This window comes from Sesamum indicum, linkage group LG11 (genome assembly GCF_026168435.1).
Source record: "Sesamum indicum cultivar Baizhima isolate 11 linkage group LG11, ASM2616843v1, whole genome shotgun sequence".
Classification (NCBI taxonomy): Eukaryota; Viridiplantae; Streptophyta; class Magnoliopsida; order Lamiales; family Pedaliaceae; genus Sesamum; species Sesamum indicum.
In genome coordinates, this window is record NC_142667.1 from 15,407,150 (window position 1) to 15,430,507 (window position 23,358).

The 23,358-nt window shown below is 36.8% G+C and overlaps 4 protein-coding genes across 11 annotated transcripts; all 4 read left to right on the top strand.

The window, feature by feature from the left end:
* Positions 1-163: 163 nt before the first annotated feature.
* Positions 164-1,800, top strand: LOC105174370 (small ribosomal subunit protein uS12). The gene is made up of 4 exons (XM_011096448.3): positions 164-304; positions 1,025-1,180; positions 1,273-1,399; positions 1,484-1,800. The coding sequence occupies exons 1-4, from the start codon at positions 300-302 to the stop codon at positions 1,622-1,624; spliced, it is 429 nt and encodes a 142-aa protein (XP_011094750.1). The 5' UTR covers positions 164-299; the 3' UTR covers positions 1,625-1,800.
* Positions 1,801-2,329: 529 nt separating this feature from the next.
* On the top strand, positions 2,330-5,688 carry LOC105174371 (adenylate kinase). Its single transcript, XM_088875257.1, has 4 exons — positions 2,330-2,711; positions 3,147-3,287; positions 4,723-4,995; positions 5,259-5,688. The coding sequence occupies exons 1-4, from the start codon at positions 2,433-2,435 to the stop codon at positions 5,400-5,402; spliced, it is 837 nt and encodes a 278-aa protein (XP_088731383.1). The 5' UTR covers positions 2,330-2,432; the 3' UTR covers positions 5,403-5,688.
* A 2,128-nt stretch (positions 5,689-7,816) lies between these two features.
* On the top strand, positions 7,817-14,723 carry PRR7 (pseudo-response regulator 7). Of its 5 annotated transcripts, XM_011096450.3 has the most exons (11): positions 7,871-7,971; positions 8,111-8,158; positions 8,463-8,547; positions 8,629-9,124; positions 10,372-10,533; positions 10,614-10,747; positions 11,362-11,514; positions 11,633-11,813; positions 11,894-12,173; positions 12,304-13,081; positions 14,352-14,723. In XM_011096450.3, exons 4-11 carry the CDS (start codon positions 8,800-8,802, stop codon positions 14,457-14,459), a joined length of 2,121 nt encoding a protein of 706 aa, XP_011094752.1. In that variant the 5' UTR covers positions 7,871-7,971; positions 8,111-8,158; positions 8,463-8,547; positions 8,629-8,799; the 3' UTR covers positions 14,460-14,723. The 5 variants fall into 5 exon arrangements, with proteins under 5 accessions (XP_020553415.1, XP_020553417.1, XP_011094752.1 ...); XM_020697756.2 differs by lacking the exon at positions 8,111-8,158 and having other exon boundaries at positions 7,817-7,971; XM_020697758.2 differs by lacking the exon at positions 8,111-8,158 and having other exon boundaries at positions 7,817-7,971; positions 8,642-9,124.
* A 2,873-nt stretch (positions 14,724-17,596) lies between these two features.
* LOC105174375 (WRKY transcription factor 44) lies at positions 17,597-21,360 on the top strand. 4 transcript variants are annotated; one of them, XM_011096452.3, is made up of 7 exons: positions 17,597-17,673; positions 17,924-18,085; positions 18,750-18,984; positions 19,078-19,209; positions 19,388-20,076; positions 20,263-20,421; positions 20,942-21,360. In XM_011096452.3, the coding sequence occupies exons 3-7, from the start codon at positions 18,778-18,780 to the stop codon at positions 21,111-21,113; spliced, it is 1,359 nt and encodes a 452-aa protein (XP_011094754.1). In that variant the 5' UTR covers positions 17,597-17,673; positions 17,924-18,085; positions 18,750-18,777; the 3' UTR covers positions 21,114-21,360. The 4 variants fall into 4 exon arrangements, with proteins under 4 accessions (XP_011094754.1, XP_020553423.1, XP_011094753.1 ...); XM_020697764.2 differs by lacking the exon at positions 17,597-17,673 and adding an exon at positions 17,698-17,816; XM_011096451.3 differs by lacking the exon at positions 17,597-17,673 and having other exon boundaries at positions 17,833-18,085.
* Positions 21,361-23,358: the final 1,998 nt, after the last annotated feature.

Here is a 23,358-nt window from a genome sequence, read left to right on the forward strand (position 1 = left end):
ACAATATAGAAAATAAAATAATAAATTGTATAGAATATGTACGATATAAATAATAGGGCCTAATCATAAAAAGTATTTGGGCTCAGCCATCCATGCTGGACTTACACAATATACCCAGATATCAATGGGCGTAACCATTTCAAACAAGCCCAATTCCGGAACTTGCATATAAGTACCGCCCACACACCATCTTCTTCTTGTTGGGTTAGGGTTTAGGCTTAGAATCAGCGGCGGTTTCTTCTACACTCCTACCCCTCAATCCTTGGTCTCGTTTCCTTCGTGCTTTCTACGCTGCAATCATGGGGTATGCAAATACATTATCTTTTTTTCGTAGTTCTATGCGTGTTTATGAATTATGGCGTTCTGTGTAGTTTTCCGCGGATTTGATTTTCTGTTTAGAGTTATCTATGTTTCTGGTTATGATTCTGAATGTTAGATTTGGTATGGAGTTGTTGAAAACAAGTATTTCTTCGATTCATGTATTGGAATGACCTAAGTGTGTTTTTTGTGTTTGTAAAGCATGAGAAGTTTAACAGAATTTATCTTAAAGTATGCAGAAGTTATAGTTTATTTTTTAATAAAGATAATACTTAACATTTTATGGCCTAATTCCGTTCTATATGGGTGAGTTAAAATGTCTTCGTTGAATTGTACTGATTTATGGGGATACAATCGGTTGTTTGTTATCGATTTGATTTTAGTGAGGTTTGGTTATTGATTCTTTTCTAGTATTATCAGTTCTTAAAATTGGCAGATCATTTTGTGTCTCGAAAATCATGATTAGTAATTGGAAGAATTAGTCTGTGTTGTTTAAATAGCATATTGCATCAATGTGATAGTGCATGAAATTTTAGTTTAGCTATTTCATTCCTAAGTAAGACTTTTGCTGATTTGTAAGTTAATACTTAATAGTGGTATTTGGTGATAAGCCGGTGCCAAGGTTTAGGCATGGGCAGTATACCCCTGTCTATTACTTTGTATCAGTCCTTGTAAGTGATTCATGGTCTTGTTTACCATCTTACAGGAAGACACGTGGTATGGGAGCTGGGCGCAAGCTCAAGTCCCACCGTAGGAGGCAAAGATGGGCTGACAAGGCCTACAAGAAATCCCACCTTGGGAATGAATGGAAGAAACCATTTGCTGGGTCATCCCACGCCAAAGGCATTGTCCTCGAGAAGATGTGAGATTCTTCTGCCTTTTCCATTATGCGTCCGGCTCTTTGTTCAGTGATCTCTAAGTGGATTTTGTTTTTCTAACCTGATTCATTTGCAGAGGCATTGAAGCTAAGCAGCCAAACTCTGCTATTCGTAAATGTGCTAGAGTGCAACTCATTAAGAATGGCAAGAAGATTGCTGCTTTTGTTCCTAATGATGGTTGTTTAAACTATATTGAAGAAAATGTGAGTTCCGTTTCTCATTTTGATTGCTCTAGTTCTTCTAATATCTGTTTCGTTGATGAATAATTTGCAATTTTATTGTTTCAGGATGAAGTGTTGATTGCTGGATTTGGGCGAAAGGGGCACGCCGTAGGAGATATTCCTGGTGTTAGGTTTAAGGTGGTGAAGGTGTCTGGGGTCTCACTCCTGGCTCTCTTCAAGGAGAAAAAGGAAAAACCTAGATCTTAGATTTGTCTTTTTGTAATAGCTGTGAGTGAAGTTTTTGATGAATGATTCAATGTTTTGAGTTGATTTCTTGGACAATTATTGTCTTTTCAGGAGCTTACTGTAATAGGAACTTACTGGGCGGATTTGTCAATTATTATCATTCGCTAGCTATTCGAATTTAACTTTGTTGCATGCAATTCATGGACTAATTTAACAATGGGAAGGACGGATGTGTTTGAAGTAATAAGCAAGCTGTATCTATCCAGCATGTAACTTTGAGGAAGGTTTTAATGTTATTGGGAGTGTTTTATTCATCTCCAGCTAAATTAATTGCATGCGGAGCTTAAAAGCATGTTGCAGCTGTTGAATTTTGATACTCACAAACCACATTAAATTTTGACTAGGAGAAAAGGAAAGGAAAAAAAATAATAAAATAATGAAGCATCAACTATTATTATCTGGAAATAGGAGAGTTTCTTTCATAAAATTCAAAAATAAATTCAAAAATAAATTCAAATATACACACTATCTCTAACTTATTTTTATTTATCTTTATTTTTCTCTCTCTATATCCACAAAATACCCAAAAACAAGTTAAAAACAAAACCAAACATAATACTCATTTTCTTAACATTTTTACGCTTTTTTTCACCCTATCACCAGAACTGCAATGAAAAAAGAATTTGGACACATCTTCGTTAGATCCCGAGACTTAATCACCACATTGTTTAACGGTAAAGCTTAGAAAACCACACCTCCCCTTTTAAGAGTCTCTCGGGTAAGCAACACAAAACTCCTCTGATTTCGGCGCCCCGAACGTTGAGACCTAATGGCGGCCCTGGCCCGCCTCTTCAGATCCTCCTCCTCCGCCGTCTCTTTCATTAGGAGGTCTTTATCTACGGAGGCCGCCGTCGAGCTAAGATCTCAGTCTTACTCTCCCCGAGTAGATCCCAAGGCCAGGAATGTCCAGTGGGTGTTTTTGGGATGTCCTGGTGTAGGGAAAGGTACGTACGCCAGTCGGCTCTCAGCTCTCCTCGGCGTTCCGCACATTGCCACAGGCGATCTCGTTCGGGAAGAGCTATCGTCTTCTGGTCCACTATCGAAACAGGTAGGTCATCCTTACATTGATTGTGTTTTGATTTGAAGAAGTGAGCTTGTAGAAGTGGAATCGCTGAAACTGTGAACGAGTTTGAATAGAATTCTTTGTGATTCCTGTTGATTTGAAGTCTTTGGTTTAGTTGGTGTGGGATAGTGAGTGAGGATTATGTTGACTCCAATCTCTCTAGGTTGTTTTGAATGCGTTTCATTTGCTTAACCGAAATACGAGCATGCATTTGTTGATGGAAAATGTGAAAATTTTATTTCAGTTTCTTGTGCACGCGAGTTCATGCTTGGAGATATAGAGAGGTAAATCAACGATGTGACGAATTCTCTTACCAAAATGGGCTGGCGGGCTGAGTTATAGTTTTGATTATGGATGAGTTTGAGGTGTTTTTATGCTCTTTTGACGTTGCCTTACTGATTCTAGTTTCCTTTATTGCAGCTCACAGAGATTGTGAACCAGGGTAAATTGGTATCTGATGAGATAATTATAAATTTACTTTCAAAGAGGCTTGAGATGGGAGAAGCCAAAGGGGAATCTGGATTTATACTTGATGGGTTTCCTCGTACCGTACGGCAAGCAGTAAGTAAATTTTTCTATTTGGAAACTATTACAGAAAAGAGTGTTCTAGTATAAGACTTTTCTGAGGTATTATAAATGTAAAGGTTACAGCTTTACAAGAGAACGACACTACAACGGAAGCCTCATCTTCCTGCTCCCAACATAAATCTGGAATTTGCTTTCTTGCACTTTTTTTAGCTCCTACTTTGTATTGAGTGGTTCTCCATGTTTTAAGGGAAAAGGAAAGGGTATTAGCAGTTACCAATGCTATTACATTATCATCAGATCGTCCCTTAAATGTTTTGTTTTTCAGTTCATCTCAGTTGCTAATGGTGAGAAGATGAGTGCTTGTCTTAATTTGTGTCCCCTGTTGGTCTCACATAATAACATAAGATGAATGATTATTCGCTTCCATAAATGTTTTGTTACATGTGCATGTGCAATTTATCATCTAATACAGATAAGTCTTTTCAGTAGGTAATACGTGGGGGTCAAACCATAGTTGTCATGAGTACTCTCATAGGTGCCATGGCTATAAGGCATTTTAAAATCTGAGGTGATTATGTACTATGCTTATCATTCAATTTATAATTTACCTATTTGAATATGTAGATAAGTATATTACTTCGCTACTATTTGAAAGAAAGACAACTTAAACAGGAACAGGATCATTGAGTAATGGTTAATGGGAGGATCTTAAAACATTTTGCTCTGTGTAACCATCTGACCATAGGTGCTTGCTAGGCAGTGGACGGAGCTTGTCATCTGGAATTGTCTAGGCTAAAGTTCTTATTCATCTCATGCCATTTATAAATTACATGTTCCACTGAAACTAAAGTAGCAGTTCAAGTTGCAAATGGGTCGATCTGGCTGAGGATTGGTCTGGTAAAGCCTGGCTGAGGACCAGCACCGCTGTAGCATTTAAAATTTCCACAGCAGCTACCTTGTGGATTAATTTCTCTGTTTGCTGATGCTGATGGGCAGATTTGTGTTCTCCAACAATCAACTTGACTGTCCGGGCCCACCTTTGAACAGTGATAGGCAGGTCATGGCCCGGGCTTTACCAAGCCTATCCATACTGGTTCTGAGGTGGTTTGGTTCACTTGCCCAACTTGAGTTTGAACAAGTTGGCACTTATAGAAAATTGAAATGACTTTAAGACATGAATTTCTTGCATAGTACTCTCTGGTTAATTCATGTTCGGTCCTGGAATTACCCATGTGACCAATATTTCAATTAGTTTTATCACATTCACTGGAATTCTGTTAGAGTTATCCGCTTTTATGTGAATTTTAATTACTATCACTGTGTGGTCGCAAACCACGTTACTTCTGAGGTTACGTTTACTTCCCATTCTCTTTTTTCTGTTGTTTCCTGAAATGCCTAGTGGGTATGACTAATGAGTAACTTGCACTTTCCCATACTCTGATAGTTTATGTTGTTTAATAATATGCAGGAAATATTGGATGAAGTAACTGACATAGATCTAGTGGTTAATCTCAAGCTCCCAGAAAATGTACTACTGGAGAAATGCCTTGGAAGAAGAATTTGCAGCCAATGTGGAAAGAACTTCAATGTGGCATCGATTAATGTCAAGGGTGAAAATGGGAATCCCGAGATAAGTATGGCCCCACTCCTTCCTCCTTCTGAGTGTGTTTCAAAGCTCATTACTCGCTCTGATGATACCGAACCTATTGTAAAAGAAAGGCTGCGGATATATAACGAAAAGGTACCACTAGGAGCCCTCGCCCGGCCCTGCCGGTTCCCCACCTCTCTTCTATGTTTGGTCCTGTATGTTGGTTGTCGGGGTCAAAGGAATAATGTTGGGTTGTCTTCTATGAATTTTAAGTGAAAGTTTTGTTATATTAGTGCTGCTGATACTTATTTATTGATATACACTGTAGAGATTAATTATCTGTCAATTTAAGCATTCAGAAAAAAGGTCACTTTGGTTAATTCAAATATCTTTTCATTTCTTCTCCACTGAAACAGAGCCAGCCAGTGGAAGGATATTATCGCAGTCATGGGAAATTGCTGGAATTTGATTTGCCTGGAGGTATCCCGGAGTCCTGGCCAAAGCTGCTGGAAGCACTCAACCTCGACGAGAATGAGGATAAACAGTGTGCCACTGCATAGATTGTGAATGTTGCTCACATGTCCGTCGCATGCTTCTAAGTTTTGCAGAAACCATAACTTTCTTAATTTATTTCGTTTTTTTCTCCTTATGGGAAAATAACAAAAAAAATTCTGAGTGTTAATTCCGATGACTTGCTTATTGCACCTCTGTATTTCTTAGTGGAAGAATTTTTTTGTAATACTATACGAGTGGGCGTGAACTAAGATTCATTTTTGGCTTAATTCAAGTGTAATAAACTTCAACAACAATTACAAGTGGCAAGACGCCCCTCATTGCATTCTTTCATTTCCAGTGTTTCTGGTTTGATGTAAATCGAGTTTGACTACTGCTTCTATTACGATGTACTTCATCGCATTAAGTTATGTTCGTATTTGCACTTGCACATGTGTTACCAAAAGATCTAGCAATAACTTGGACTGACAACAAGTTATTCCATAGATATAACAACAGAGGAGCCATTGCTATTCCGTAAAGACCACAGCTTATTTCAATTCCGGATCTCACTGAAACAGGATCCGTTTGGTATGACGCCGGGTGTGTATTGCAGCTACTTTGTTGGGTAAATATGTGAATTTGTCAATGATAACGAACCTAGCATTTTACATCTTACTTTCAGGCTGTCAAAACGCAAAAGCAGGAGTTAGGTATCCACATGCATCAAATAGCTAACTATAAGCATCCTTTGTCACACTGCTCCTTGGAAGAAACCTACTTCTGAATTCTGCCCTCCACTTCCCATTCCCAATATCTCAGCATCAGACACACTCCAGTCATCTAACAACAGTAACACAGCAGCTCTTCCTCATTCTATAAGATCAAACTGTTCTTAGCCTTCCTGTTTGCAGCATATCGGTAGACCGATTCTCGGCTTCTCATCAGCAGCATACAATGCAGAAAGAAACCTTGTAAGCCATTCTCGTGCAGCATTTGATGATCTCCAGAACACAAGTAAGACCAATAGATTCTCACCCTCTTTAAGTATTTCTTGATCATTTCATTAAGGGGTTCTGGATTACAGTCACGCGATCCTTTTCGTCTATTGTCTTGTTTGATATGATCTGATGAGACCCTAACCATTGTCCGTCCTTAGGTTGGTAAACATGTATTCTTGTGATGTGGTCTTTCGTTTCATTTGCAAGCTTAGGGAGGAAAAAAAAAAGGAAAGTTGCTCTGAATCCGTATTCGTGTATGCTTATTTCTCCTATTCTTTGGAAGTGTTAGCCAAAACCGTCAAGTTGGCCAAACTTACACTACCTACATTCGTTTAAACCATCTAAGCATGCATTTCGATTGATGGATTTAGATTTAATGAAAGGATTTTAAATGACTCTATATTATAAGAGTTTAAAATCCATCAATATTCAAGGAAAAAGTTAAAGCATTTCAAAATCTTTAAATTGAGAATTATGCCGACAAATACAAGAATTTGTTATTAGGAATTTGAAATCCATCAATCAAAATATAACCTAAAAAGGAAGAAATACTTGTTGGGAATTCAATCAATAGACTCAGAAATTAGAATAAATTTAAAAAAACGAAATAAATACACATTGCAATAAACTTGTATTAAATAAAATCAATATCCATACGTACAATAGAATTCGAACCCATAATTTTTAACTTATTTTTGAAACTTTAATCTTAATCAATGGACTAAGCTATACCAGCTCAGAAGCTAATCCCTACAATTTGAGTAAACTCTAATTACAAAGAGAGAGCCGTATTTGGCACTATATTAAGGTGGATATCAAATCACGTCTTTCCTAATTATCCATTTTACTTACTATAAATAATTGTTGAATCATTGCACGATGCGTTTCCCATACTTGGCACATTATAATTTAGGAGTTGTGCAACAAATTCAACTATTTTTTCTTCAACGAAAAATGAAAAGAATTAAGATGCGAATTAATTTGAATTTTTTTAATTCTAATTTTAAATGTATAAAAGAAGTAATTAAAACTAAGTTATAACTTCTTTTTTTTCCTCGTGTGGAAACATCACAGTATGTTAGGGTGTTCCCTACTACAGCAGATCACTTCCCTTTTTTTTGTTTTTTAATAATCAATTTCCCGAATTTTCTGCCTAACCACGTGGAAATTGGAATACTGTACCCGGGATAACCAGTTTTGATTAGGGGCATTTATGTCTTTTCATGTTTCAGGGGCCAATTCCGTCAAATCAGAACAAAACTTAACGCCGTCAAGGTCCAAAGCTATTCCTAGGAGCGGAGAGCGGGAAACCGTTATAACGACGTTCCCCTGCCGGTAGAATCGAGATATTTTCGGCGAAATCGAACACGTGTCCCCCCGATTTGAGGCTCCGAATCTGTTTTGATTTGGACCAAAGCCCCAGAGCTCTCGCCTTTAGATTTTGTCCGCGTCATCCACACACGTCAGCATCCCCGAAGCTACGTGGGTGTCTCCGAACCTACGTGTCGTCCTCGGAGCCTGCAAATTGTACACGTCATTGTCCCCCGAAGCATTCGAAAATAACCTCTTCAACCCTTTATTCCCTGTATTTTCTCAAAAGCAGAGAAGGAAAGAACTTAGAACCCCTAGAAAAAAAGTATACACGATAAGCCTTATCTAAATCTTAATCGAAACCCTAATCTCGGGTTATTTCATTTTATTTTGGATGTGTTGTTTCTGTATAGCTGCGATTTATTTGGGTTTTTGCTCTGTTTCTTTGTTCCATTTCTTTGTAGGTGGAATTTTGAGCAACTTTGACTTGTAGATTTGGATTGGCGCTGAAAGTAATGTTACTTGTTGATGAATCTTTTGTTGAGTATAAGTAGAAATCATCTCACTTTGCTCACAAGTTGTTTGTTTTTTGTGTTGTTTATCGTTAGGAGATTTTCTCTCTTTTTTATTTATTTTTTTTAATTTATTTTTGGTGGATAATGAACGCCATGATTGGTTTTTTGATGAATATGTATGATTTGTTTTGGTGAACTTGTTAATGTTAATGCTGTATTTTGTGATTGGCTAAAGAAGTATAAGATTAGGGTTTGGAGTGTGGATGGTTTGCTGACTGATGCTCCGTTGTGTTGGGTACAGGGTATGATGTGAGCACTGGAAGGGAATCGAGGAGTAATTATTGAACAGGCTGACAACGGTTTGGTTCGGTTTTACCGTGGTGAAAGTAAAAGAGTTGTTTAACTAATTTTGCTTATGTATTTTGTGTTGCTCTGTTCATTGTTTGATGATTTTCTTGTTGGACTAGGATGGTTTTATAGGATTTGGGTTCCTGAAGAAAGAAGCTATTACTATTAGCTATGCGCTGTTTGTTTTCTTTGACGAAGGTTTATCAAAGGTTTTGTGAGAAGAAGGATTACTGTGCGCCTGGCCTCCTCATCACCATTGTTTTAGATCTGGTTTGGCAGGGAGTGTTTCGATGACTATTGATGCAAACGGAGAAAAAGAGTCGCCAGATGAGGACAAGGGCATTGAAGAGGGAGTTTTGGGTGAGAGACAGAGTTCAAATCCAGTCAGTGTGTTGAATGTTGATGCAGCCAATCAATCTGAAAAGCATGGAGCTACTAGTGGGTTGCAAGGTCCGACCATTTTGCAAGTGCAGCAGCAGCAACAACAGACTCTGGGGTCAGTGGTTTGTTGGGAGAGGTTTCTTCACGTGAGATCTATTCGGGTCTTGCTTGTGGAGAACGATGATTCTACACGCCATGTTGTGACTGCTTTGCTCCGAAATTGCAATTATGAAGGTAGCCAACTTTTTGCTATGTTAAATGAAAATATGGCTTAATGGTTTCCAGTGAGAAAGTATAAATGAATTTTGTGCTTGGATAAAGATTGAAACATGATCGCAAATCACCAGTAAATTATCCATGATTCCATTGTGGTCAGTTAACACCAGGTTTTCATAGTATTTCTTCTTATGAAAATCAAAATTATAATGTGACCAGGTGGAAGTTCAGGAACTATTTAGTACAAGAAATGTAGGTTGAGACCTTAATGCATTCAGAGAAGTTTAAGAAATCAAATTGTGCAAACCCTCAGTACTGTTATTGTCATTGAAAGAACAGGTTGATATTCTAAATCCCACATAGACGTTATTGATCTTTTTGCATGTTTAGGTGTCGAATGCTATATCTAGGTTCATTCTTATTCCCATAGTTTGTTGTCTTCTTCTCCAGTATCCAAATGGATGTGATTTGTAGAGAGAATCTCAAAGCTATTGCTTTAGTATGTTGTAGTGGTCTGATTAGTCTCAACTTGTTACTGGTATACATGCTTCCAAGTTGAAAGTTATGCATGATGGACATCGACCCTTGTAATATTAATGCCTTTGATTGGCAAACCTAAGAACCTTATGATGGGCGGCATATGGTGAAGTTTCTTAAACCTTTCTCTGGATCTGACCAACATAACCCCTCACCAGTGTTACATGATCGTTATTTTTCAGCAACATTTACCGTGTCATTGCTGGGGAATTCTGGCTATGCTTCCAGAGGTTGTTTTCATCTGTGAAAGGCAGCCTTTCTCAAGGATCTTGGCTGAAACATGCAAGCTTATACTTTCATGGCAGTGATCAGTGAAATGCTGTCCTGAGGCTATAAATTGGACCACTTACTGCACTGCATAGGGAAAAAACAGAATTTCCAGCATCCCTAAAGCATTGCCGTCTGAAAAGCTAGAAATTTTTTATTTTACATTCAACCATAAAATGCTTGTAGAAATTGATGCATGGCGGTGGTAACCTGATTAAGTACAGAGCTCCAACTTCTAAGTTACACCCAAGAAGCCAAATAACTGAATCGGATAATAACTTGGACCTTATTTTTGTGGTCCTGTATGATCTTTGTTTTAGTATCTTGTAATCATCTTCTCCCAGATTGAGCTGATGTATTCATCTTATGAAGTTAATCTAGTTTAGGAACTTTTTATTGGATTATTTGTGTTGATTATATTTGGTTCGATGCATCTAATTTCAGTCAACTGTTCAATGCAGTACTAGAGGCAGCTAATGGACTGCAAGCATGGAAGGTTTTAGAAGATTTAACCAATCATGTTGACATTGTCTTAACTGAGGTAGTAATGCCTTGTATATCCGGAATAGGTCTTCTGTGCAAGATTATGAGCCACAAAACTCGCAAGAATATTCCTGTGATTAGTGAGTCATTACCCTCTTGGACACTTTTATTGCAACATAATAGGTACCGCTAACTCTGACACTGTTTGAGATTTCTGCAGTGATGTCATCTCATGATTCAATGGGTTTAGTCTTTAAGTGTCTGTCCAAAGGTGCAGTTGACTTCTTGGTTAAACCTATAAGAAAGAACGAGCTCAAGAACCTTTGGCAGCATGTATGGAGGAGATGTCACAGCGTGAGTCACGTAACTTCCTCTGCAGTATTGTTGAACTGGGAACTTGCATATGTGGTAAAAGTGTGCAAACATGATTGTCGAAAGGCCAAAGCCATGACATGCAGGACATCGTCTCCTGAATTACATCAGCATTCACCTCAAAGTTGATTGGACAAACATATTACTTCGTGTTCACCACTAATACTATTTTTTATTTTTCTTTTCTTGGAAAAACAATGAAAATATCTAGCTCGGAAAACCGGGAGTGTGAGCAGCCTCAGTCATGATTGGTTTCTTTGTTCTCCAGTCGTAATAAATTGTGTATCATATACTGATTAATGGTCAAAATGAATGGAAAACGATAGGAGAAATCTTTGAACACCAATGTATGCTACGGAGATGGTGTCTTCTTGACTGAGCAAAGAAGCAAAGACTTCACTGTAGGGACCTCTTTTACATAAACTTGGCATTTTAGACCACAAACTTATTTCCTGGTTCTCTTGGATGGAAAAACTATATTTACATGGATCATTTGTAAATTATTTTGTTTGCTTCAATATGAACTATGATGAGACAAGTTTATTTTAGCTTCTACTAGGCACTCATTTTTTCTTTCGATACCATATGCTCTTCAGTCTAGTGGAAGCGGGAGTGAGAGTGGTACACAAACTCAAAAATCTGTGAAATCAAAAGGTAGTTCAGGCAACAGTGCTAGTGATGATGGTGAAAATGATGCGAGTAATGGCATAAATGTTGGAGATGGAAGTGATGATGGGAGTGGCGCACAGGTTATACACTTCTCCTTTTTTGTTTCACCTAGACGAGCTATGCAATTTGTTTATATTCACATGCCTGCTAATAATGAGGTTTTGTCTAGACACAATGTTAATTCTCACTACTTTACAGAGCTCTTGGACAAAGCAAGCTGTAGAAGTTGACAGCTCTCAAGCTTTGTCACCAATGGATCAAGTAGCTGAGTGTCAAGACAGCACCTGTGCCCAAGTTATTCGGTCAAATGCTGAGCATTCGGACAACAAAAAGGAGCAACTTATTGCAGCAAAGGAAGGCCATGCACAAAAACGACCTGGTATTAAATGGGCGACTAATTTTTGGCTTTATTCTTTTTCTTTTCTTTTACCTGATTAACAATGCAAATTTAATCTACAGATGATGCTGAAAAGGGCAATGACTTGGAGACAATTGTACATAAAAATGTGGAACCTAAGTCTGAAAATCCTGAGGGGCAAACGAAACCAACTAGTAGAGAATTTGAATCTACTCGAGAATTGGCGAATAAATTGGAATTTTGCAATAATGCAACTGATAGTTGTAAAGAGCCAAACGTTGAACTTAGCTTAAAGAGACTAAGAGGAGTGCAGGACACGGGGAGATCTGTTCCAGATGATCGTTATGTCTTGCGTCGTTCTGAGCAATCAGCCTTTTCAAGGTGTGAAAGAAGAGAAAAACAGATAATCTAGAGTTTCTTTGTTTTTCTTGTTCGTGCTGAAAAAGAGTATTCCATTATTAGGATTGATATCATCATCATCAATTTTGTTTGTTTTATTCTCATGATGCAGGTATAATACATCCACAAATATTTTCAAAGCTCCTAACGGGATCACTGGTAGCTGTTCCGTACTTGACAACAGTATTGAAGTTGCAAAGAGAGAGTCAGTTGGTGATATGCAAGTTTATTCAGTTGACCATATTGTATATCAAAGTTCAAATGGAGTCAGCAATAACATAGATATGGGTTCAAGCACTAATAAGCTTCCTAAAGATAAGTCTGAAGCGACATCAGCAATTAATGGTTTACATCCTTCTGCTTTCAGACCTGTAAAAAATGACCTTAGATACAGTCAACAAGTCAGTCTTCTGCCTAATGGCATGCAATCAACTGACTTATGCCCAGGAAGAGGATCACACCAGGATATCCAAATTCAGCACACTCATCACCAAAATTATCATCATCATCACCATCATTTCCAGAACTTGGAAAATCAGCCTTCATCCAACATTGATGAGTCATCCTCAAAGAAGTTGGTTGTAGATGCTCCACATTGTGGATCAACAAATGTTTTAGGTGGACCAATGGATGGCAACCCCAGGAACTATAGTTTGAACAGAAGTGCCTCTGGAAGTAACCATGGAAGTAATGGACAGAATGGAAGCAGCACTGCCGTTAATGCTGTCGGGAATAATGCAGAGAGTGATGGTCAAGGTGGGAAAAGTGGAAGTGGAGATGCTAGTGGCAGTGGTAGTGGAAATAGAGTAGATGAGAATAAACTTGCACAACGGGAAGCTGCCTTGATCAAGTTCCGTCAAAAGAGGAAGGAAAGATGCTTCAAGAAAAAGGTAATAAATTTGTTTACAAGCCCTTCAAATTTGTGATTTTCTGTTTTATTGTGGAACTGTAAGCTTTTGATGTGACACTAAATAAAGCTCAAAATATTTCCCTAAATTAAGATATCAAGGTTTTCTTGGCAGGTTACCTGGTGACTAGGTTGTTTCATACACACCTGGTCGAGCGACTCTAATATTTATTACTTTACCCACGAACATCTATCTTGTATTTTCCTTACTTCATCATGAGAGAGATTGTGGAAGGTTGTGGTATTGCAAGTAAAGTATTTAGGTAGCTTCTCCTGTGCTTTCTAGATTCAGATTACTCTTTTTCCATTGGTTTTCCTGAGCATATTTTTCTTATTTGCATAAATTTGCTTAAATTTAATGAAGACTTTTGCTAAAATTTCTATGGTTGGATATTGGGAGTCCTTAAAAATTTGTTTGGTTACTGATAGACCAGACAAGGTTTCAGTCTTTGCATGCTATTATGGTTGTCAGTTATCGAGATGTTGTATGCCTGTCGTGCAAAGGAGGATGGACAAGGCTAGCCGCCAGACCCAATTTTTATCTGGGGGAAAGAAGGATTTGGTACTTGGTACATCTGAACAGTATTGTTTCCCTAAGCATGTTTGGAGTATTAAGGTTTTTCTGGTGGTGGTAAGCCAATAACTCCATGTAGTTTTGGAGGTGGTGGTTGCTACAGAAGTGATCTGTTTGTAGCTATTGAGGGTAGTTATTTGCAATCAAGTTACACACGGACATGGTTGTATGTTGCCATTTAGTGAATAGTACAGTCAGCACTTGCTTGCTTTTCTGACTGGCGTTGGTTAAAAGTGAAAAGGATATAGATGATGTTTTATCAGGTTCCATATAGAGGCATGGTGTACTTTTGAGTGACTAAGAGACTTCACGTAAATGAAAGTATATAAAGATGCATGACTAGATTGTTTCCTCTTCCAAGGTTTATTATGCCTCAGCATGCAACAAGATTCCAATTTCATTCTTTTTTGGCGAAGTACTTTTCTCTATTGAACGTTGACATCAGATTGCCACTTGGACAATTTAACATGTAACTTGAATTTGTAATCTTTTTCCTTTGTCATTGCGTCTTATTGTTTTAGATTCCTTCCAGATCAGCTGGTTCTTTAACTATGGAAGTAGGATTCTTTCTTTTGATCTATTGTGATACTTTCTCTTTTTTCTTTTGTAAACCTTTATACTGCCATGGATGTCTCTTACAATTATTATTGTTATTGTTACTACTATCTTTTTGGTTTAGGTACGATATCAGAACAGAAAGAAACTAGCAGAACAAAGGCCCCGTGTTCGAGGACAATTTGTAAAGCAAACAGGGACCGACAGTTCGGCAAGAAGTGGAGATGAATAGTTCAATCACTCTTTGGCTAATGCCCTCATCTTTTCTTTGAGATAGAAACTGTTGTTAATGCAGGAGTAGGATTCAAGTACATGATGATTTATTTGATGATTGTTATAGTATTTCCATCGAGTCCTAGCGTATCAACGCACGGTTGTGTAGGCATGAAACGTTCTACTATTGGGTTTGAAGAGTTTCCTTCTGCAGTGCAAACTTTTCAATCTGAACTTCTTGTGATGGACCGTAAAGGTCTTATTGGAACTGACTTTGTCTAAACTTCTTTTTGCGTTTTTTTCGACTCCAATAAGTTTACTTCCCTTATCCTCAACAGCTTAACTTGTAATCAGGCTTAGACCCCTAACTTATCCTAGAAATTGAAGGAAAGAAAAAATAATACTATTCAGTAAAATGGAAGCAAATGCTCAAGAATTGTCTAGAAAGATCTCTTCAGGGAGCCACTTTCTTCCTTGTCAGGACTAATGACGCTCTCATTTGCATTACGCTATTTTTCTGGTTATATAAATGTGTAAGTGTGTCTCTGTGATGTCTACACACACACACGCCCGCATGTATATATACGTGGGGTCATATTTCGAATTCTTCCTGAAGGAGTTTAAGTCATAGGCATGATGGACTCAGAAAAAAGCAATAAAGATGCGGCAGCAGATATAAATGTGTTTTCACTGATCCCATCAAGTCCTAAGTTTGTAATTAAGAAGAACAATAGTTGGAGAATTAAACCGTTCAAACATAAACAGATCTGTTATCAATAGTGAAGGGAAAAAGCTAGCATGCTTGCCGAGCAATTGTTTCAATATAATTCTGATTTCATTAAAAGAGAATTTAATTTAGAGTTACCTGGATGATGTTTTCAGATAAACGAAGTATTTGATCCCAGTGGACTCCAGGCATTGATCGGTCAGTGTGCAGCGTTTCAGAGTAGAAGAATAAAGTCCAGATCGCTCATAATTACAGGTTGTATAACTGGAGAATTATCTGTTTGCAGTTTGCTCCGCAGTGGCTGGCAGCCAGACACGTGAGGTGGCGCTAATTGTGAAAGGCGGTGGCTGATCTATCTTCTTGTGCGTCCATGCATGCATGGTTGCTTAATCTGAGTATAGATATGAACGACGTTTCAGAAGTGAGGAGAGAGAGAGAGAGAGGGAGGGGGGAGGAGATAAACGTGTGTATCATTACATCACGTGTAAAATGTGAGGGATTAAGGGAAGGAGAGGATAGGAGATACGGTTTGTAGTTGTAAATTGTAATCTGTTGTGGTTGAGATTGGGTTTTTGGTGAGAGGCGCTGAAAAAGCGCCCACCATTCTTAGACACAAATAGAAAGAAGCGGCTGTAGTGTTGTCGTTGAGAATTAGGAACAGGGCTTGCTTGGGTTGGGTCTCGGACTGTTGAAGCCCATATCACTATAGGCCCAGCCCAATTCATACTTCATTAGGTCCAAAACATTTTAGTGGGGGGTGGGGTTAGCACGTGAGCTGTAAAGTTTCAACTACCATTCTTTTGGGTTGAATTTGCAACCGACAGTCTGATTGGGCATAAATATCAGTAATATGGGCATGGGGATGGGGGTATAGGGCCCCCCTCCCCCCCACTCAAATACAATGCAATCACATGTTATTTGTTAAATTACCTATCATCTCCATATTACATTCATCTCTTCAATTCCTCCTCCTCCTAGAAACAAAATATTCCTTTCAAACACATCTGACATAAATTACAATCACCTCTTCTCAAATTTAATATAATTACAAATACTTTTTATTATTTAAACATTATTAGTATTCTATAATCTTAACAGTCATTCAAAAATGAGCTCAATTCATTCGTATTTTTCTTTTCGTTTTGTATTTAACTTGATAAAAATAGATTATGGACTATACATTATAATTACATATTTTTTATGGATTTGTTTATATAATTTTTTAAAAAAAAATTCATTCACCTTGTCCATTTTTTTTTAAAAAAAAAAATACAGCAAAGACAAATTTGATAATTTTAGTATTCAATTCAATGATTACATAATTTCATTAAGTTTTAATGGGTACTGATAAATTTTTAAAAAATAAATAAATATTTATAATTATGTTAAATTTTTAAAAAAAATCATTGTAATTTATTAAAAAAATTAATGCAATGTTTAGAGCAACTGCATGAGTCCCTTTAAAGGGACAAATATTGAGATTTAAAATTTTAGGACAATAACCACTATTTTATATATATTGAGATACACACAAAAATTCGTGACATATAAATACTTATAATTACCTAAAAATAATGCTGGTTGCTCTGACATTATTAAGGTGCAGCAGACAACAAGTAGGTGGGAAACATTTGACCCATACTAGAATTGTAGAAGGAATTTGTACAAAACTTGTCTGTTTAAATTTAGTGAGTGGGGTTTTATGTGTGTGATTGGTCGGGTTAGTAACCATCTCAAGTCTCAATAGCCTAACACACACTCAAAATCTACAGATATGAGGTCCCCCAATCCCAACCACATTTTGGGGCTCTTTTGCCCATTCTCCTTCATATATTTTTATACCATTTTGGGCCCAAAGCTACCAGCAAATCAACGCTCATAAATTTAAGCATAAATTACATTTTGATTCTTTTTAAAAATATAAAATTATATTTTTTTAAAATCAAAATTTTAAATTATATTTATTCCCTCTTTCAAAATTCACCATTTATACTTGACCCTCTTTATTATGGTTTGAAATGTCGATGTTAGTAAAAAAAAAAAAATGTATAAATTTTAATTTAATTCCTCATTTAATATGGCCATGTAATAATTATATAATTATGAGTGGAAGAACTATAATATTATTAATCTCAATCTATATATATATTATATTTATCCTCTTATACATATAAAAATATACATAAGAATATTAAATAAGAAGTAAAATTTAAAAATTTTATGCAATTTTTTTTTGTTGATATCATTATTTTCTGTCTAAATTCTAACGAAAACAGATTATGTGTAAACAAAAATTTTTTTATGGATGTGTAAATATAATTTTAAAATTTATTTGAAGTAAAGTGTAATTTTATATTTTTTTGAGGTTCTAACTGTAATTAATCCCAAATCTAATACAAAAAATGTATAGTTGAGTGTAAAGGTCAAACCCAAACAAAAAGGTCTAAGTCTAACGAAATCTACTAAAGAATTTCAGTGGCCGGGAGTGTCAAAGCCGACGGAGATGGTTAGTTGGCTCAAACTTTCTCAACCACCCCGCAATCGCCTGTTCTTGGAAAAGGACAATTTTGTATTTTTTATTTATTTTAAAGGGAAAAAAAAAAAGAAGAAATGAAATGTGAGAGGAAATCCAGGGAAATATCCAATTATGTACAGCTTTGTCTCTACGTTTTTCATTCTTTTTTACTTTTCACGTTCTTTAACCCTACAGAAATAGGATGTATTGTTGTTTACTTATTCTTTTGTTGGTTTCTCAGTTTTTAGGTTGATGATTTGTGGTGGTGGATGGGCTTTGTGTTGAAGCTTTTGACGCTGAAAGAGAGAAGGGGGGGAAGGGAAAAGGTTTCATCTTGAAGCTTAATCAGTGTATCAGCTTCTTGATATGAAAATGGATGCAGATGGGTTCTTAGTATTTACTTGTAAGTCCCTTCTTCAATTCTCTTGCTTTCTTATGGCTTGTTATGCCCGTGAAGTTCTAAGGATGATTCTTGGTTATGAGGGCTGTTTGGATTTGTTAGATTCTTGGAATTCTGCTGCTGTGTGTATGTGTTTGTTTCAGTGTTGCTGATGATTTTGCTCGTCTGAGAAAGTATTAGTGGAGAGGATAATCCAAATTGCCTAAGTAAGTTGGTTGCTCATACTGACAGAAATGTTAAGAGTAAAACAAGTCATTTGTGAAGGGGTTGGGGATGGATGTTGTGTTATCTATCCAGTAAGGCCCTAATGTTAAGTAATCAAGACACTGAGCGTTGCCCTTAGGAAGGTGACATCTCGACATTATGTAAGCGAATGTTTTGATATCAACTTAGTTGCAAAGCGAATTTTTTGTCAGTAACAGATGATATTTGTGGCGAATATGCTTGTTTGGAAGTCGATAGCAATTTGATTATTGTTTTGCCTGTGGCGAGTGGTGGATGCTGGCTCGTTAATTTTATGAAACGAGAGTTTAACAAAAGTGTAAACATGTTACCATGTTAGCCATTTTTTTTGTTAAGATGATGGGAGTATGATTCTTGTTTAAGATCTAAATGTTGGAAGACACCTGATGTGTGGAAAACCAACTTATGATGTTATATTTTGCAGAAGGAGACTCTTAGCGGTTGTTAGAGCTATGACGGGAATAAAAGAGACGGAGAAAATTGTAATAGTGAAACCAGTTGCTTGTAGACCTGGCTTTTCAAATTTGAAATCCTTCTCAGAGCTTCTTGCTGATGCAGTTAATGCTTCTCCCCCTGCTGCTTTTTCTGAAACTGCAGTGGCCGTCATAAAACCAAGGACAGTGCGGTTTAAGCCCGTCTGCAGGAGAGACTTAGTTGGGGTGGCTATTTTCTCAAACTCTACTTATCTAACATAATCTTTGAACTTCTGGTATTTGTATTTTTCTTATTGTTTTGGCATCTGACGATTCCAGGCTGAGGTATTCGGTTCTGCAGCTTGCAATAAATCAGAAAAGGTCCCAGAATCTAAACTCACATCCACTGTGGTATACAAACCAATAGCTAAGCTCGTCTCAAAGAGAACTGTTTCTCTCTTGGCAAATTTGGTTAGTCTGCAATGTTCATATATTAAACAGTGATAAATTATGTGAAACTCCCATACATTTGATGTTTCAAGAATTTGGTAATTTACTACATCTGTAGAACCCTTTCAGGAAACGATCTACGAAATGTTTGCGCTGATTGTGTCGTGGAATCTAGATGTTAATCTTTTCTATTTACCAGGGGGGTCAAGGTATTAGTTCTTCAACAGAAAATGCCGAGGCTGGCGCCCCTATTCAATCACCAAACCAAGTCAAGCGCCAAACTGACCCCACATCAGATCTCTATCAAACTTTTGCTCTGCATTCGGAACAAAACGCAAATGCTATACGAGAAAATTCTGAAGATGGCAACAAATCCATGTCACTTCCAGTCCCAAATAATGGGGATCGGCCTTCTTATGATGGGCACAGTTGGAGGAAATATGGACAGAAACAGGTTAAAGGAAGCGAGTATCCTCGAAGTTACTACAAGTGTACACACCCAAATTGTCCAGTGAAAAAGAAGGTAGAAAAAAAGCTAGACGGTCAGATTGCAGAGATAGTCTACAAGGGTGAGCATAACCACCCAAAGCCTCAGCCTCTTAATCACAACCCGCTGGATGGAGATGCGCAAGAACCTGCAAATACTGCCACTCAAAATGAACAGGCAGAAAGAATTAAAGGTCAATTAAAGAGCGAGAATGATATTGAATCATCTGCCCAGTCAACTTTTTCTGGTGCTGCTCCACCAATCAATGACCTTGTTACAGCTGCAACCTGCAATGCCAGTTTCTCGACTTCCAATAATTCTCTAGGACTGAGCGGGGAATGTCAAGAAGTAAGTGAACCTTTGGAGGCAGAAGAAGGTCATGATTTCGGAAGAAAAAGAACGTAAGTGTTTTCTTTTTCCCTAGCAATGGGAAGGAAGATTTCTTTCATTGCGTGGTTATAAGATTGCTAATGAGGTTTTTAAGTGACTGTGGAGTTCTGTTAGACGACACGTATAACCAGAAGATTAGATTTTAAGGTGTGATTTAAAAACATTAGCCTTTTCAAGTAGTTGTTTATTGTTTACAGAAAACGTGGGAACCAATTGAGCAAAGCAAGCAAGGTGGGGGAACCCTCATCTGAGCCTCAAATTGTTGTCCAGAACAATACTGATTCGGATATAGTAGGGGATGGATTTCGCTGGAGGAAGTATGGCCAGAAAGTTGTGAAGGGTAATCCATACCCAAGGTTAGTATTAATTTTCTCGGTTGACCCACTCAAAAAATAGATGTGGAGTTACATATGCGTATGCTATAGAATTTCACTTTACTAAGGAGGCCATATAAACTAGTGGACGTGCTTGTCCATTCGATTTGCCTGTTCAGTAAATCTTATATCTTCTCGTTCCTTCTTTTGACCATTCACGTGCAATGTATTGCACAGACGGAACTGCACCTCTCTAATGTGAAAGGTCGAGAATATTTCTTGCCAGCAAGATCACTGAAATTTTGACCAAATATTATATACATTGTAATCCATCTTATAATAAAGTAACAATATCATCACCTCATCTAAAACTGAGCGTCATGGTCAATTTTAATTGTTTATCTTCTCATTCTCATCACCGCACGTAAGATAAAATAAGTGAAGTTATGAGGACATCGGACTGCTACCGTCTCCTAGCAAACTTAGATGTTCATTGCATTGCATTGAATTATTCTAAGGCTTTACTTGTATTTCTCCCACAACGGTTTGATTTTCTGTGCAGGAGTTACTACAGATGCACCAGTCCCAAGTGCAATGTGAGGAAGTACGTTGAGAGAACATCAGAAGATCCAGGCACTTTCATAACAACATACGAAGGCAGACACAACCACAGCATGCCAATCAAACATACAAATGCAGAGGCCTCCAAGGCAAGTACTAAGAACAAACCATGAATCCCTGGAAACAGATGACAACCAGATTATGATGCTCATCAAATTCTGCACAACTCCTTCTGAGAGTACTAGAAGCTTTAACTAAGAAGCATTACGTATATTCATCCTGATGTATAATTCTGGGATCAGTTTTTGTCCAAACGCTGAACAATGCATCACTCAAGCTAATTCAACCTAATGCTTGTAGACTCTGTGATCATAAACTGGGATCGTTCTTTTGCCTCTTGTTTGATATCACATTTCAACATACAGGGGAACTATACTATACTCTTTCGATCCGTCTAATTCAATAAAACTCAAGCTTCACGCGCCAACGTCTATCTTGTAACAGGATATTAATGAGTTGTGACAGGAATTGGAGACTTACAATTCTATGTCAAGTGGAGGGTATATATTCCCATTGCAGATGTCATTGTTAGCTCAAGTACAAAACCAGATCGCTTACAAATCTGTTCATTGATTAGAGAAAAATGCTGTCAACCGTGTAGTATAATAGCACAAACATATCTAGTAGCAGCAGACCAAAGCTACTAGAATCAGCCTCTCATGTCCAAATTTCTCTGTTCTTGAATCTTGACTAATCCACTGCAGTAATTCTTACATTTTCGAACTAATCATTTGTATCACACAACGATATCTAATCAACACTTAATATAAAAATAGAATAACATTTCACATGTTGGTAAAGTTGGCCCATGATTTTAAAATTAAAAAACCTCAATTTTACTAATTGAGTTACACCTTATCGATCAAACATTGTGACTTAGGAAAGAAATTAATTTAGTGTAATTGGATAAGTTGTCTTATCCCACAAAGCACGATAATATTCATTTGTCCTAACCCATATCAAGCCAAGAAAGAGAAAAAAAAAAAAAAGATTTGTGGTTGGAAACTTGTACAAGGGGCAAAAATGGTTGATTTCTAGTTGACATTTTCAAATGAACTTGTCCAAATTATACTAATTTCCTCCCTTATTCTCCCCCTCTTCTTTAGCTTCACATTCTTTTTGTATGTGCACAGCATTTATGACACTTAGAGGCCTAGCACTAATAATAAAGTCAACTCCCTTAATAATGCCATAAGGAACAACAAAGGCTACTCAGACATTTGTTGGTCTAATGCTAAATGAGCTGAATTATAAGGGAAATTCTTGTCAATTAGACTGATTCAAATGCTCAAAATCATATTTGTCGAGAGGAATTTAAATCTTTGTTCCTGTTTCAAACACAATTAGTTTCATACAATATAGAATAAGGACATTTGTAGCGGAAAAAAAAAAAAAAAACTTAGGACAATAACTTTAATTTTTGATCAGTTGGCAATTTTGACCATTTAGGACAGGAAAAATGAGAATAATTGCCTGAAAGGAAGTCGTTAGCTGCAGGATTTATGAAGTGCTCGATCACGGTACTGTTGCTGGGACAGATTACAGCACCAGGGTTGATAATTGAAAGTGAACTTTGGAGAAAAGCATGTCAAGAATTATCTTTACTATTATTACAACTTGAAGAATTACTACATCCATAATTCAACCACACTAGACATAAAATCCAACGTTTGATTCAAAATGTGGTCATGAATCATGATGTTAAAAGTACTTCACCCCTGAGAAATAACTCATCATGATGTCAGAAAGCTGCTCTCCCTCACCTCAAATTTCATCATTTTACCACTTTACTTTTAAAAAAGTAATTTAAAATTACTTTATTTCCTCAAATTATGTTTATCGTTCTCGAGGCAACGAGCTTCGAATACTATATATTACTACATAAATAATTCTTGAGCTTATTTCTTCTTTATAATTAATAATATTTGTAGTAAAAACATAATATTTGCAATGTCGACAACTACCAAGAAAAAAATACAAAAGCATTGAGTAGTAAAATGTTGTGATGAAGTGCATTAAATTAATTTTGAGAATAAAATGGTAAAATAATAAAGGTAAGGGGGATAAATGTCTCAAAACTTATATTGTTGAAAGAGTTGTGGGTGTAGAATTATATGGGAAAATTCTCACTCAAGCTTCGATAAAATTAAATTAATTAGAAAATAAGTCTATTATTTGATTGATTTTTTTTTTGAAATTAGACATTAATTATAAAATAAAAATATTATATATTTTATATTAACATAATTAATTCAGAACAAAATTCGATTTGAATCAAAATTTTCTCAATAATCGTTACTTGTGTTTGAGTAGAATGTATAAAAATCGTTATGTTAAAATCTGTGATCAAAGTATAAA